Raw genomic sequence first — 12,130 nt, 5'->3', positions numbered from 1 at the left:
CTACAGCCTTAGAAGAAGTTTAGATTAATATCAAAATACAATACACAGACATTAAGCAGAAAAATCATAAACTTATGTTGCTATAGTTGTAAGTAAGAATATGTATTAAGTAAGTGATAAACTATATTAATAAGATAGTGAAAAGTTTATAATGTAGAGGTATAGTTGTATAGAACAAGCTAAGAGTTTAGAAGATACAATAAAAGCATATGCGTACATGTAAAACAGAAGCCCATTAGACAAAAGTATTCACAGTACAACAAAATTAAGTAAAGATAAGTCAAAAAAGCAAAATAAACCTTGTAACATCTGTCTATTAGTTAAAAAAATATATATTGTCTTGTAACAAAAACTTATAACTACTCTTGAACTATAACCAACAACTTACTCCTTTAAAATATCACAGCCTCTAAAACTAATATTTATCTAAACAATAAATCATTCTCAATCCCAAAATAATCCCATTCCTTCATTACTAACAGCAATAATAGTAAGTGTGTACATTGTAGGATTTAAATTTTGAGGTTACATGAGATGATCACCTCAGAGAGATTAAAAAGCTTGAAAACAAATTGCAGCAACTGCTAGAACCAAACTGTGCACAAGAGCAATAAGGAGGCTGAAAGATGAACAACAGGTACAGCCCCATGCTCAGCTCCAGCTTGAGGGACTGGGGTGATGCTACTTTTTGAAGGGTTGTGGGACAGGAGATAAGGAATTGATGAGGAATATCAGCAGCAAGGAAGCCTGGAGGCCATGAAGGATGCCCCAGGGATCCACCCAAATAACAGCCTCCCAGGGAAAAGGGTACAGATGGCTTTTCTGGGAAAATCATGAGAAAAGTACACCACTCCATGATAAGAACCATGGCTGGCATTTCCCTGCTTTACCATATGTTGAACTCCATCTGGAAGTCCCACAACTTCCCCAAAAAATTAAACTGCCCCAGGCTGTTGCCAGCAATGAGAGGGAACCACGCACCAGTAACAACCACCTGGAAAATGTGTCAGGGAACCTTTTATCACTGGCTGATGGGGCACCCATCACCCCACAACCAGTTCTCACCTCTGGGAGGTGCCCCCAGGAGCTGCAGGCAGTTGCCAGCCCTTGGGAAGAGTTCCCAGGACCAAGTGACCACCACTGGAAGCACTTCCATGGCCAGGGAGCTGCTCCCCACCCCTGGGAGCTGCTCTCATGGTGGTCACCAGCACCGGCTGGACCTGGAATGTTGGGAGGGAAAGGCCAGAACACCTGGAATGTTGGGAGGGAAAGAGGCTCTGTCCCCATAGGAACATAACCAGTTTTAGAAAAAATAAAGGAGAAAGGGAACAACTGGGCAAGCAGCTCCACAGACAACAGGGCAGTTGGGAAGCAGAAACCCATACACACACCAGTCCTTCCAGCACTGGTCGGACTTGGAACACCTGGAACGGTGGGAGGGAAAGGCCAGCACACCGTTGGAAGGGAAGGACCAGAACACCGGGAGTGTCGGGAGGGAAGGGCCGGTCCCAAGCCCGGGGACCCCCGAGGGCCGGAGCGTGGGGACAGGGGCGACCTCCACCAGCCCCACAGGGCTCCGGCTGCGGGGGAGCCGGGGAGGGAACCGGCCCACCGGAAAAACAAGAAAATTAAGAAACATTAAAAAAATGAGCAGAGTCAGAAAAGGGGCGAGGCCGCCCCAAGACATCCCCCAGACCACCCGCACTGGCAGGGACCCAGCAGTCCCGGGTCATCCCCAGCCCCTCACGGCCCCGGCTCGCGCTCACCCCGCCGAGCCGCCCGATGGCCTCCGCCAGGTCCCGGGCACTGCGGCCGCTCGGTAGGTCCAGGTAGAAGGACTGTCCGCGGAGGGGCCGAGGGGAGGCCGTGCCGGCCATGGCCCTGCCCAGCACGGCCCGGAGCCGCCGGGAGCCCGCCGCTTGTCCGTGTTTAAATTCCGCCGCCCGCCCCGCCCCGCACGGCGGCCGCGCAGGGACACGCTGCTCCTGGCGAAGCCGCTCTCCGGGGGAAGGAGAGGCTGTGCCAGGGGCGCAGGTGGCGCGGGGCGCACACGGGGCACACCGAGCACACCGGGCTGCCCGCCAAGCCCCGCCGCTCCCGTCCGGGGACGGCCGCACCAACGCCGACCACGCTCCCTCCGCCCCCGCCTGCGCCACAACTTTGTCCCGCCGCGGCCGCCGTCCTCTCCCTCTGCAGGCCCAAGATGGCGGCGCCCGGCGGGGCGGGCGCGGCCCCGGTGGCGATGGCGATCCCGATCCCGGCCCCCATCCTGCTCCCGGAGCCGCCGCCCTTCCCAGCATGGCTCGCAGCGCGGCTGGATGCGCTGGGGCTGGACCGCGCCGTGTACGGCGCCTACATCGAGGGGCTGCTGCGAGAGGAGGAGAGCGACGAGGAGCGGCTGGAGGCGCTGCGGGCCGTCCTGGCCGCCTGCCTGGTAAGGGCGGGGGTCGCTCCGCGGCCCCGGGCCAGCGGGGTGTCGCCGTCCGCCCCGTGCCGAGGAGCGCGCCGGGGCTCCGCTGCAGCCCCCCGAGGGGCTGCGGCCTTCCCGGGCTCCGTTGGTCCGGGGGAGGACGGGCGGGGCGGCTCCCCGCAGTCCTGGGTGCATCAGCCCCTTCCCGGAGCGGGTTACCCCTGGAGTGGGAGGACATCACATCCAGGGGCTTTTTCTGCCCCCACCCGCGAGCCTTGCGGGGTTTTCGGTGCTTTTTTGGGGGCGTTGTGCCAGGCTCGGGCTGGTGGGAGCTCTGTGGAAGGGGCTGTTCGCGGGGATCCCCCTGGTTTGTGTGCAGCGCTCAGGGTTCACCCCGAGCTGGGCGGTCTGGCAGTGCCAGGTGGGCATCGAGAGGTGACTTTTCATGGTAAATGCTCTGGAGGAGGCTGGGGCGGTGCTCTGGTGCCTCACACCCGCGCTGTCTGTCAGGAACCGGATCCCGCTGGGGCTGGGACGGACAGGAACAGCCGTGGGTGGGCAGCGCTTGCCTCTGCTCCTGCCGGGTTCCTCCGAGCCAGGAGAGCGCAGGGAGGGATTTCTCTTGGACAGTCCTCCTTGTATGATTTTTACAGTGTCTGTGTTTCAAAAATTGATGTTTCATAGTGTAGAAGGTTAAATCATGAGTAGTGCTCCTATTGGGAACTGTCTGCTCAGTGGCTGTCGCTCATTTCCTCCCAAAATATCAGTGTGGGAGCACAAAACCCAGAGGGACTGGGAGGGTGCAATCAGCTGTTTGTCATCACAGGTATGACACCATTTCTTCTGTACACTGTGCCATCCCACTTTTAGGGTTTCCTAAAAGCCAGAGCACCCTCTCCCGCCGTCCCTGGCCCCTCCCCACCCTGGGGCACAGCAGGGAGCTCCTTCAGCCGTGGCAGCACAACTTGGAGCCTAAAAGAGCCTGAGAAGCAAACGGTGCCTCCTGAGGGATGGAGCCAGATGTCTTTGCAAAGTGCTGCTCTGCAGCAGTCGAGGTTAATTAACCTCCCTGTAATTACCAGACTTCATTCCATCCCCATTGCTTTGCCTGGCCCTCTCCAGGCCTGGGAAGTGTGTCTTGGCTGAGCAGTGCTGGCTGGAATATTCCCCTTTCTTGATATTCCAGTTTTCTGCTGTTTCCCCTTTTCTGCTCAGTGCTCAGTTCCCTTCTGTGCTGCTGCTGCCAGGACTGAGCAGCTGTGGGGTCCTTCCAGTCCAGAGCCTCATTTGCAGTTTCTGGCTCACTTTGATTTTTCTACCATTCCTGTAAAACATTTTTGTCTCTTGAACCCTCAGACTTTGTAATTACTCTTTGTAGTCCGTTCTTTTTAAATGTCTTTTTTGTTTCTTTATTTTTAGACTATGTGCTTATTTCTGTACTGACTTTTGAAAGTGTTTTATTTGGTGAATTTGGGGGTTTTCGTGCCAACTCTTTCTCCTAGCTCCACACACAAATTACAGGGGATTTTTTTTTTGTTCACTTGTTTGTATTTCAAAACACTATTAAAATAAGGTGACATCTGAAATGACATCTGCTGTCATGTCCGTGGTTCCTCAGTCCTGATCATGTCTTGCACTAATGATTTTCTACCATTCCTAATCAAGAAACTTAAAATTGAGTTCTATTTCTGTCCAGTTCTTCTCTTTAAACGAGACAGAATCCACCTCACTGTATTTTCCATGGTTGATTTTTTTCTGTATTTACTGAATGCCAAACCAACATCATTTCTTGTTTGTTTGGAAACATTTGGTGGTGGCCCCTGAGCTCTGTGACCCCCATCAGTGGTGTTGGCTCTCAACAAAATGGAGCAAATGCCAGTGGGCTCCAAGACATTCAGCACCTTTTGATAACAAATTTAAGCAGGGGGAAAAAACACCTACAGGAGCACAGCTGGAGAGAGGAGTGAGGAGCTGTGAGAGCTCTGCAGGGTCAGGAGCTGCTCCAGGCATCACAGCAGGGATTGCCCTGAGATTCTGTGGTGGGACCATGGTGAGGCAGCAGTGCAGCCCCAGGAGATCTGTGTGGGAGCAGATATTCTCCTGCAGCCCCTGGAGATCTGTGTGGGAGCAGAGATTCTCCTGCAGCCCCTGGAGATCCACATGGGAGCAGAGATTCTCCTGCAGCCACCGGAGATCCACATGGGAGCAGAGATTCTCCTGCAGCCACCGGAGATCCACGTGGGAGCAGAGATTCTCCTGCAGCCCCTGGAGATCCACGTGGGAGCAGAGATTCTCCTGCAGCCACCGGAGATCCACGTGGGAGCAGAGATTCTCCTGCAGCCCCTGGAGATCCACGTGGGAGCAGAGATTCTCCTGCAGCCCCTGGAGGAGCCCCTGCCAGAGCAGAGGGATGTGTCCCACTGCCACTTCTAAGTGGTGGTTGATGTTCCAGGCAGGTCAAGGGGGACCAGGATGTCCCTGCAGGTGGGAGGTGATGGTCTGTCAGCACCAGCACAGGGGTTCCAGCTCTGCACTGGCCCTGAGCTGTGATTTATCCCATGTCATTTATTCCATTCCATGGGCTTGGTGTGGAGGTAGCACTGAGTCACTTCCCTGTGGCCTTGCTCAGGAAGAGAGAGGATGCAGGGCAGGAGGCTTGGGGAGCCGAGACCCCCCCAATGGCCTCATGGCTCTCTGTACCTGCACAGCCACCCTTGTGGAACCCATGTGTGTCAGTGTCCATGTGCACAGTGACCAGGCATCCCAGGGAAACCAGAGTCCTGTGTGTGTTTAACAGGCAGAATTGGGGTGAAAAACTGTTCCTGAGCTGACTGCTGGGTTTGCAGATCCTTTGTAGCTGCTGCTTTTCTTGTGTGACTGTGTAAGAAACCAAAAAATTCCTCTGGCTGCCCTGGAGGATGTGAAACCCTGTCAGAAAGCTCAGAGACCTTGGCACAGAGCCCAAGACTTCTGTGCCTTTGATTCAGCCCTTAGAAAAAACAATTACCAACCTTTATATGAAAGGTTACAAGCCACAAAAGTTTAAGTAGAATTTATCACAGAGTGAAAACCAGATTTTTTGAAGTTTTTAGAATGAGGATTCAAGAGGCAAGATAGAAAAATCTGGGCATGTCCAGCCTTTCTCCTTTTTAGCCTCCATCTTCTGCTGTGATGTTGGCACTTATAGACTGGTTTAGAGTAGAAGCTCACTGTCTAACATAGGTGATAGATACTGGAAAGTAATTGTAAATATTGTACACGTAGTTTTTAGAATAAGAAGATAACACTGCCCCAGGGGAGGCAGAGTGCCTCTGACTGTCTTGCTGAGCAGACCTTGTCTAGACAAAAAAAAAAAAAATTATAGCTAAGATACAATAAACAACCTTGAAACCAAGAAATGAAAAGCTCTGACTCCTTCTTCGATCACTGAGCTAAGAAAAGAGATTTTTCTAAGGTATCTCAGAATCACTCTGACCAGCTAGAAATCCCGAGGTGACTGGTGCTTGTTTGAAGCAGCCAACTCTGTTCCAAATCTGAGGAATCTCTTTTCCCTTTCTAGGAAGAAGATCTCTTGAATGATGTGTGCAGGGAGGTTGTGGAGAGGTGGTCTGACTCCCAGGTCGTTGATTCCAAGGAGGAGAAAGAAGGTAGAGTGCTGTGCCCTGGTCCTCAGTGGGGTGTGACCTGCAGGGCCTCACCTCAAGGGGAACCAATTAAACCAATGGTTTAATTAAACCAGTGCTGCCCCATGGCTGCAGGTCTGACCTGCCTCTCACTCCATTGCTGCTCAGTTACTCTTTCATCTGGCATGGGGATGAGCAGCTTCACTTTGGGCCGCCCCAGCATTTGCTGCTCTTTGGGTTCATCATCCTGTAAGGGAAGAGTGGTTGTTTTTTGGTTTTCTTCTTATTTGTGGGGTTTTTGGTCTTCTGTTGTTGTTTTTGGGGGTTTTTGTGGTGGTTGTTTGTTTGTTTGTGGTTGGTTTTTGTTTAGTTTGGGGTTTTTGTGTGTGTGTGTGTGTGTGGTTTTTTTTGTGTGTGTTTTTTTTTTTCCTACAGGATTTTTTTTTCTGATGAAGTGGTCATTAAGGTCCAGCCTAACCATTCTGTGGTTTTTTCAGAAACCTCTTTTCCCAGCATGTCCAGCACTGTCTCTGCTCAGTGCTGGCACTGCAGCTATTATGGTACAGAAACCTGTGCTGCTTCTGTCTCTGGCAGTCTGGAAAGCAGCTGTTTTGTCCAACTGCAGTGCCCCAACCCCCCTGGGCTGTCCCTGCTGCTGATGCTCACCCCACTCACATCTCTATTTCCTCTTCCAACATTTTCCCTTACAACTCTCCTTTTTTTTGCCATAACTGCTTGCTGGAGGAAGCTCTGTGAGGCTGCTCCTTCCCCAGCCCCACTGTGCCTGTGTCCCTTCCCTGAATCCATCCCTTGTCCTCAGCTGGGAGCCAAGACTGGCCCTGTCCATGTGTGGGGAGGTTTGTCCTGGTCCCTTGTGCAGTGGGGCTGTGAGCTGGGAGGATTTGTGGTTCAAGCACGGATCAGTGACATTGCAGTGGCACAGACCTGACAGGAGATCCTGACAATGGAATGTCCCTTTGGTCTAAATCCTGCTTTTTGTTGGTTTTGCATTTTCTTGTTGCCTCTGGTTGCAAACAGCTCATTGTCAGTGCCTGGTGTCACCCAGGAATGGCTCTGGCAGCGAGTCCCTGGTCACTGCATCAGCCCCAGCATCCCCTCTGCCTCCCCCCTGCATGAACACAGCAGCTCCACCACTCAGCAGCTCAGTGGCTTTCCCCAGAAATCCTGGAATTCTGCTCTTGGCCTCACCTTGCCTTTGGCTGGGGATAGGGAGAAGTTAATGCTGTTCCATGCATTAAATAAAATAAATTCCTCTTGAAGAAGTGACTGGGATTGTTGGAGCTGCTGCTGGGCTCCTCCTGCTCCTGATAGTGCTCACCCACAGGGATTTTTCTTGTTATAAAAAGGCAGCACAGTGTGTCTGGATTCATGGAATTCCAGGGTGAAATTATATCACAGGGGTTCCATAAAAGGATAAATCCCCACTGAGGTGTGTATCCACTCAGAATAACAGTCCTGAGGATAAGTGATTAACAGACTGAAAAAAAACTGATGTCGAAACCCAGATGCCATTTTAGGAAATGGGCAGTGGAATTTCAGTGTTAAAAGGTAAATCAGCTGTTGGTTTCTCTTGGTTGAAAAGAAAGGGAGAGCATGGAACTGATCCCTCACTTCAGGTTCTCAGAATTTTCTCTTTGATGGGGGTTAAGTACATATTAAATAAACTTATTAAGCTGCTTTGAAGCAGAAGAGAATGTGATTTGGAGTCAAATGGATTTTCATTAGCCAGAGCCTGACTGATTCCAGTTTCACTGTGAAACTTCCCTTACCCCAGGAATAACAATGTCTGCTCCAGGAATAACTGTCTGGTGGTGGCTGGGTGCAGCCCAGGGAATTCCACTCCAAGAGAAGCACACGGTGCCATCACCTGCCACCTCAGCGTGTCAGCCCCATGCTGGCCCTAGCCAGCCCCGTAGTGGCTCCTCAGCAGCTTCATCTCTCCCAGATCCCAGCTGGAATTCCCCAAAGCAGCTGGCTTTGACAGCACCACTGGTGCCCTTGGGAAAAGCTCAGGGGTGTTTTGGGGTGAGACATCTCCCTCTGGGTGGAGCTGCTGAGGGAGCAGGCAGTGAGTGACACCAGGGCCTCGGTGGCCTTGTCTGTGCCCTGGGCTGACACTGTCACTCCTCTCCTGCCAGATGAGGTCCAGGCCATTGCCAGCATGATGGAGAAGCAGGCCAGGATAGTGGTGAAGCCCAAGGAGGTGTCCCAGGAGGAGAAGCAGAGGAAGGCTGCGCTCCTGGCCCAGTATGCCAATGTGACTGACGAGGAGGAATATCCTTTTCCTGCACTGCTGGGGGCTCTGAGGGACATCAGCTGCTCTAAACCTCCTCACACAATGCCTTCCCAGCTCTGCAGGGTCTGCTGGGGAGAGCTGGGGAAGCTTTTCAGTCCTCCTTCAATAAAATAACTGCCATGGACAAAGCATGGGAGCTCCTGTTTGTGGAGGGCTGTGAGCAGATGCTCCTGGGAGGGTGTTTGTCCCCAGCAGCACGTGGCTGTGGCTCTTTGCCCAGCCCAGGTGTGTGGCAGGAGAGCAATGAATGCCCCCATCAGCTGGTGCTGATCTCTCTTGCTTTCCCAGGAGAAATCTGCTGAAATAATCCTTTACAGAGAGAGTGTTTGGAGTGGGAGGGTTAGAAGTTAACTCTTCATGGTGCTGAAGAATGAGCTCTTCCCTGCTCAGCAGAGTGAATTGTGGGCAACTGCATCTGGCCCTGGAGCAGCAGGAGCTGAGGGTGGAAGCTGTGCATACCTGGTCTGTGAGAGTCCAGCTGCTTCTTCCTGGCTTTATAAGGTTGTTATTTAAGTGAAGTGTGGCTGTAGAGAGGCACAAGATCATTACTGATGTCTGTGTTTCCTTAATTCTCTCACTGGTGGGGATGAACAGGATGGATTGACGACAGCTGTAAATATTGGATCAGAAAAATGTATCCTTTGAATTCCTGGTGACTCAGGCTGCTTGGCAGGCAGGCAGGCAGCCTCCATGGTGAGTTTCCCATCCTTCTATCCCTGTGCTGGTCTCCCTGTTTCTGTAGGGACCTTTTAAGCTTGGGGATTGTTTTTTCTCTCTGTGTTCCCTGACCTTGCTCACAGTGCCAGTAACAGTCCGTGTGCTCAGTGTGCAGCACTCACACCAACCCTGCCATGCATTTCCTTCTCCTCCCCTCTTTCCCTCTTCCACCTTTTTACAGCTTCACAGAACATGCTTATTGATGAGGACAGTGCTCCCAGAACATCAGGTTAATGTTAACTGGTGTCCAGAGAGGGAAATTGTCAGGAATGAAGCTTGGCAGGCCGTGGTGCAGCTGAACACTCAGTGTGGGCAGGAGCAAGGGGCCTGTGTCTGTCTCAGAATTGGGACCATCCTTGAGCTCCCAGCTGGCAAATTTAAGATAAAAGCAGGTTTTATCACATAATTAAATATGAAACCTAAGTTATTCTTGTCCCTACATTAGGGACATGTGTGTACCTGTCTGTCTGCACATACACACATGTATGTACATGTATGTATGTGTTCAGACATGTCACACACCTGCAGTGAACCCACTCGAGGCTGTGCCCTGGGTGTTTGCTTCCTTTCAGGTTTGTAGAGGTTTGACATGTATTTTTACACATCAGTCTTAAGAACCAGTAGGCAACCTCTTTTTTCTAGGAAAAAAACAGAATCACCAAGGTTGGAAAAGTAAAAAAGTCCTCTGGGCTTGATTCCAACCATTCCCCCATCACTGCCAAGGCCACCAGTAACCCTTGTCCCCAAGTGCCAATGCCTGACTACCCTTTCCATGAAGTAGTTTTTCCAATATCCAACCTAAACCTCTCCTGGCATAACTTGAGGCTGTTTCCTCTTGCCCCATCCCTGTTCTCTGCGAGCAGAGCCTGACCCCCATCTGGCTGCACCCTCCTGTCAGGGACTGTGGAGAGTGAGAAGGTCCCCCCTGAGCCTCCTTTTCTCCAGGCTGAGCCCCTTTCCAGCTCTTTCTGCCACTCCTCATCCAACTTGTGCTCCAGACCCTTCCTTCTCTAGGAGTGGATGTTTTTTCAACCTGACTTTTCTTTCTGGAAAAGCAACCAGAGATTCTTTCTCCTTTCTGCATTCCTCATTCCCCAATTCCATTCCATTCCTCATTCTCCCTACTTCCTCACCTGCCTGGTGAGGAAGTAGGGAGTCAGAAGGTGAGGGGGGAAGTAGAACAAACCTCCCATGTGCCAAGGCACTGTCTCAGGTGCCCTCAGCCAGAGCATTGCCGGCCCTTAGCCTGCCCCCTTAGCGCTGTTCCGAAACACCAACGTGGAGGATGTGCTGAATGCCAGGAAGCTGGAGCGGGAGCTGCTGCGGGATGAGTTCCAGAAGAAGAAAGAGCAGGATAAACTGCAGAGGGAGAAGGACAAGCTGGCCAAGCAGGAGCGGAAGGAGAAGGAGAAGAAACGAACACAGAAAGGCGAGCGGAAGCGGTAGCTGGTGATTTCCAGTTGGACTCTCAAAGGATAAAATTGATTCTGAATACGGTGTGTGTTTAAAAAGCAGCAAGAATTCCAGGCACGTGGCTGGGAGCAGTTCTTGGAAAGTGGTGCCTTTTTTTTTTTTTTTTTGTTGTTGTTTTTGTTTTGTTACATAGCAGAACAGAATCTCTGAGCAGCTCCTGGACTCAGTGTGCCCTGTGCTTGTAGTATCAGTGTCCCGGTCAGTGCTCGTGGCCAGTGTCTGTACCAAAGAAGGGTGAAGTGATTATGTCTGTCTTGTTAAATTGATCCATTTTTACTTCTGACCACCTGGGAGCAGAGCATAGTGTTGGAGCAGCCCTTGCACTGGCTGTGGTTTGAGCTGAGGCAGGACACGCTGCCCCGGGGCACACAGGAGTTCATTGACAGAAGCCTTGAAAAATGTCTTTGCAAATCCCTGAGGCCAATACTCCAGCCCTGCTCAGGCTGGGGAGCAAGACTGGAGCTGAGCTGGGCACAGGGCAGTGCTGGGCTGCAGCAGAAGAGTGGGATGTGTGAAATGGAGCTGAGCTGCAGTGATGTGACTGCATCATCTGTGAACTGTGAGTGAGGGAAACACCACCCGGGCAGGAGCATTGGCCTCAGCAGCAGCAAACCAAACTCCTAAGACAGTTTTAGGACTCCCGAGAGTGGAAAATGGTGCTCCCTGATGTTCTGTGACGTGAACATGGACTGTTATTTCCACAGCTGTTGCCAGGGTGAAGGTCTGAAGCTGGTTTGGAACAAGCAGGGTGAGCCAGGGATGCACTGGGGTCACTGCCCATTGAGCACAGCTGCCATCAGGAACTGCAGTGCTCCTCCTGAATGCTCCTCCTCCCCCCTGCAGTGCTCCTCCTGAATGCTCCTCCTCCCCCCAAAGGGCTCGTCCCTGCTGCTCCAGCCTTTTTGTGATGGTGTTGCCTGCTGGGGAAGGAGAACACTAATCCTGTGAACTGAGGGGGAAGGAGGGGCTGTGGGAGCAACGGGTGTGCCTGGGCTCTGTGCTGCAGCATGCTCCAGGTGTTTGCTGTGAGGTGACCTGTGCTGAGCTCCTGTGCTCCTGCACTCCCAGGGTGCTCAGCGCCGCTTTCAGCAACGCTCTGACTCCAGGGCCAGGCCTCCCCCTCAGGCTGCTGCTGTGTGTGTGTGAATCTCCAGCTGCTTTATCTTTGGACTTGAATAATAAATCTTGATTGGCCAAAAAGTTGGTTCCTGAGTGATGTTGCCATTCATGATGGCAGTGCCAGTGGTGTGTCCTGTGTCCTTGCTGGCCCCATGCCCGGCAGCAGCATTTCTGAAGGCTTGCCTGTTGCTGCCTTGGTGCAGATGCAGCTTCATTCATGCCTTGTTTCTCAGGGCTGTGGTGCCCTCTTTCCTGGGAGCTGACCCAGCTGTGCTGCTCGCCAGGGCTCTCTTCCCAGCCTGGCCTGGTGCACTGTGCTGGTTCCTGGTTGGTATTTCAGGTGGCTCAGGCAGCTGCCAGGGTGTGGGACTGTGGTGGAACAGGGCAGAGGGCAGCTCTTGAGGGAGGGGGTGTCACTCAGCCCCAGCTCCATGGGTCAGCTCTCACATCCTCATGCCCTGGAGCCCTGTG

General features: G+C 52.3%; 1 protein-coding gene across 1 annotated transcript; it reads left to right on the top strand.

The window, feature by feature from the left end:
* The first annotated feature begins 2,105 nt into the window (after window positions 1-2,105).
* Window positions 2,106-11,740, top strand: CCDC43 (coiled-coil domain containing 43). The gene is made up of 5 exons (XM_030232578.2): window positions 2,106-2,434; window positions 5,970-6,057; window positions 8,193-8,328; window positions 8,929-8,984; window positions 10,326-11,740. Exons 1-5 carry the CDS (start codon window positions 2,204-2,206, stop codon window positions 10,511-10,513), a joined length of 699 nt encoding a protein of 232 aa, XP_030088438.1. The 5' UTR covers window positions 2,106-2,203; the 3' UTR covers window positions 10,514-11,740.
* Window positions 11,741-12,130: the final 390 nt, after the last annotated feature.

This window comes from Serinus canaria, chromosome 27 (assembly GCF_022539315.1).
Source record: "Serinus canaria isolate serCan28SL12 chromosome 27, serCan2020, whole genome shotgun sequence".
Classification (NCBI taxonomy): Eukaryota; Metazoa; Chordata; class Aves; order Passeriformes; family Fringillidae; genus Serinus; species Serinus canaria.
This window is presented reverse-complemented; position numbering and strand designations above follow the sequence as displayed.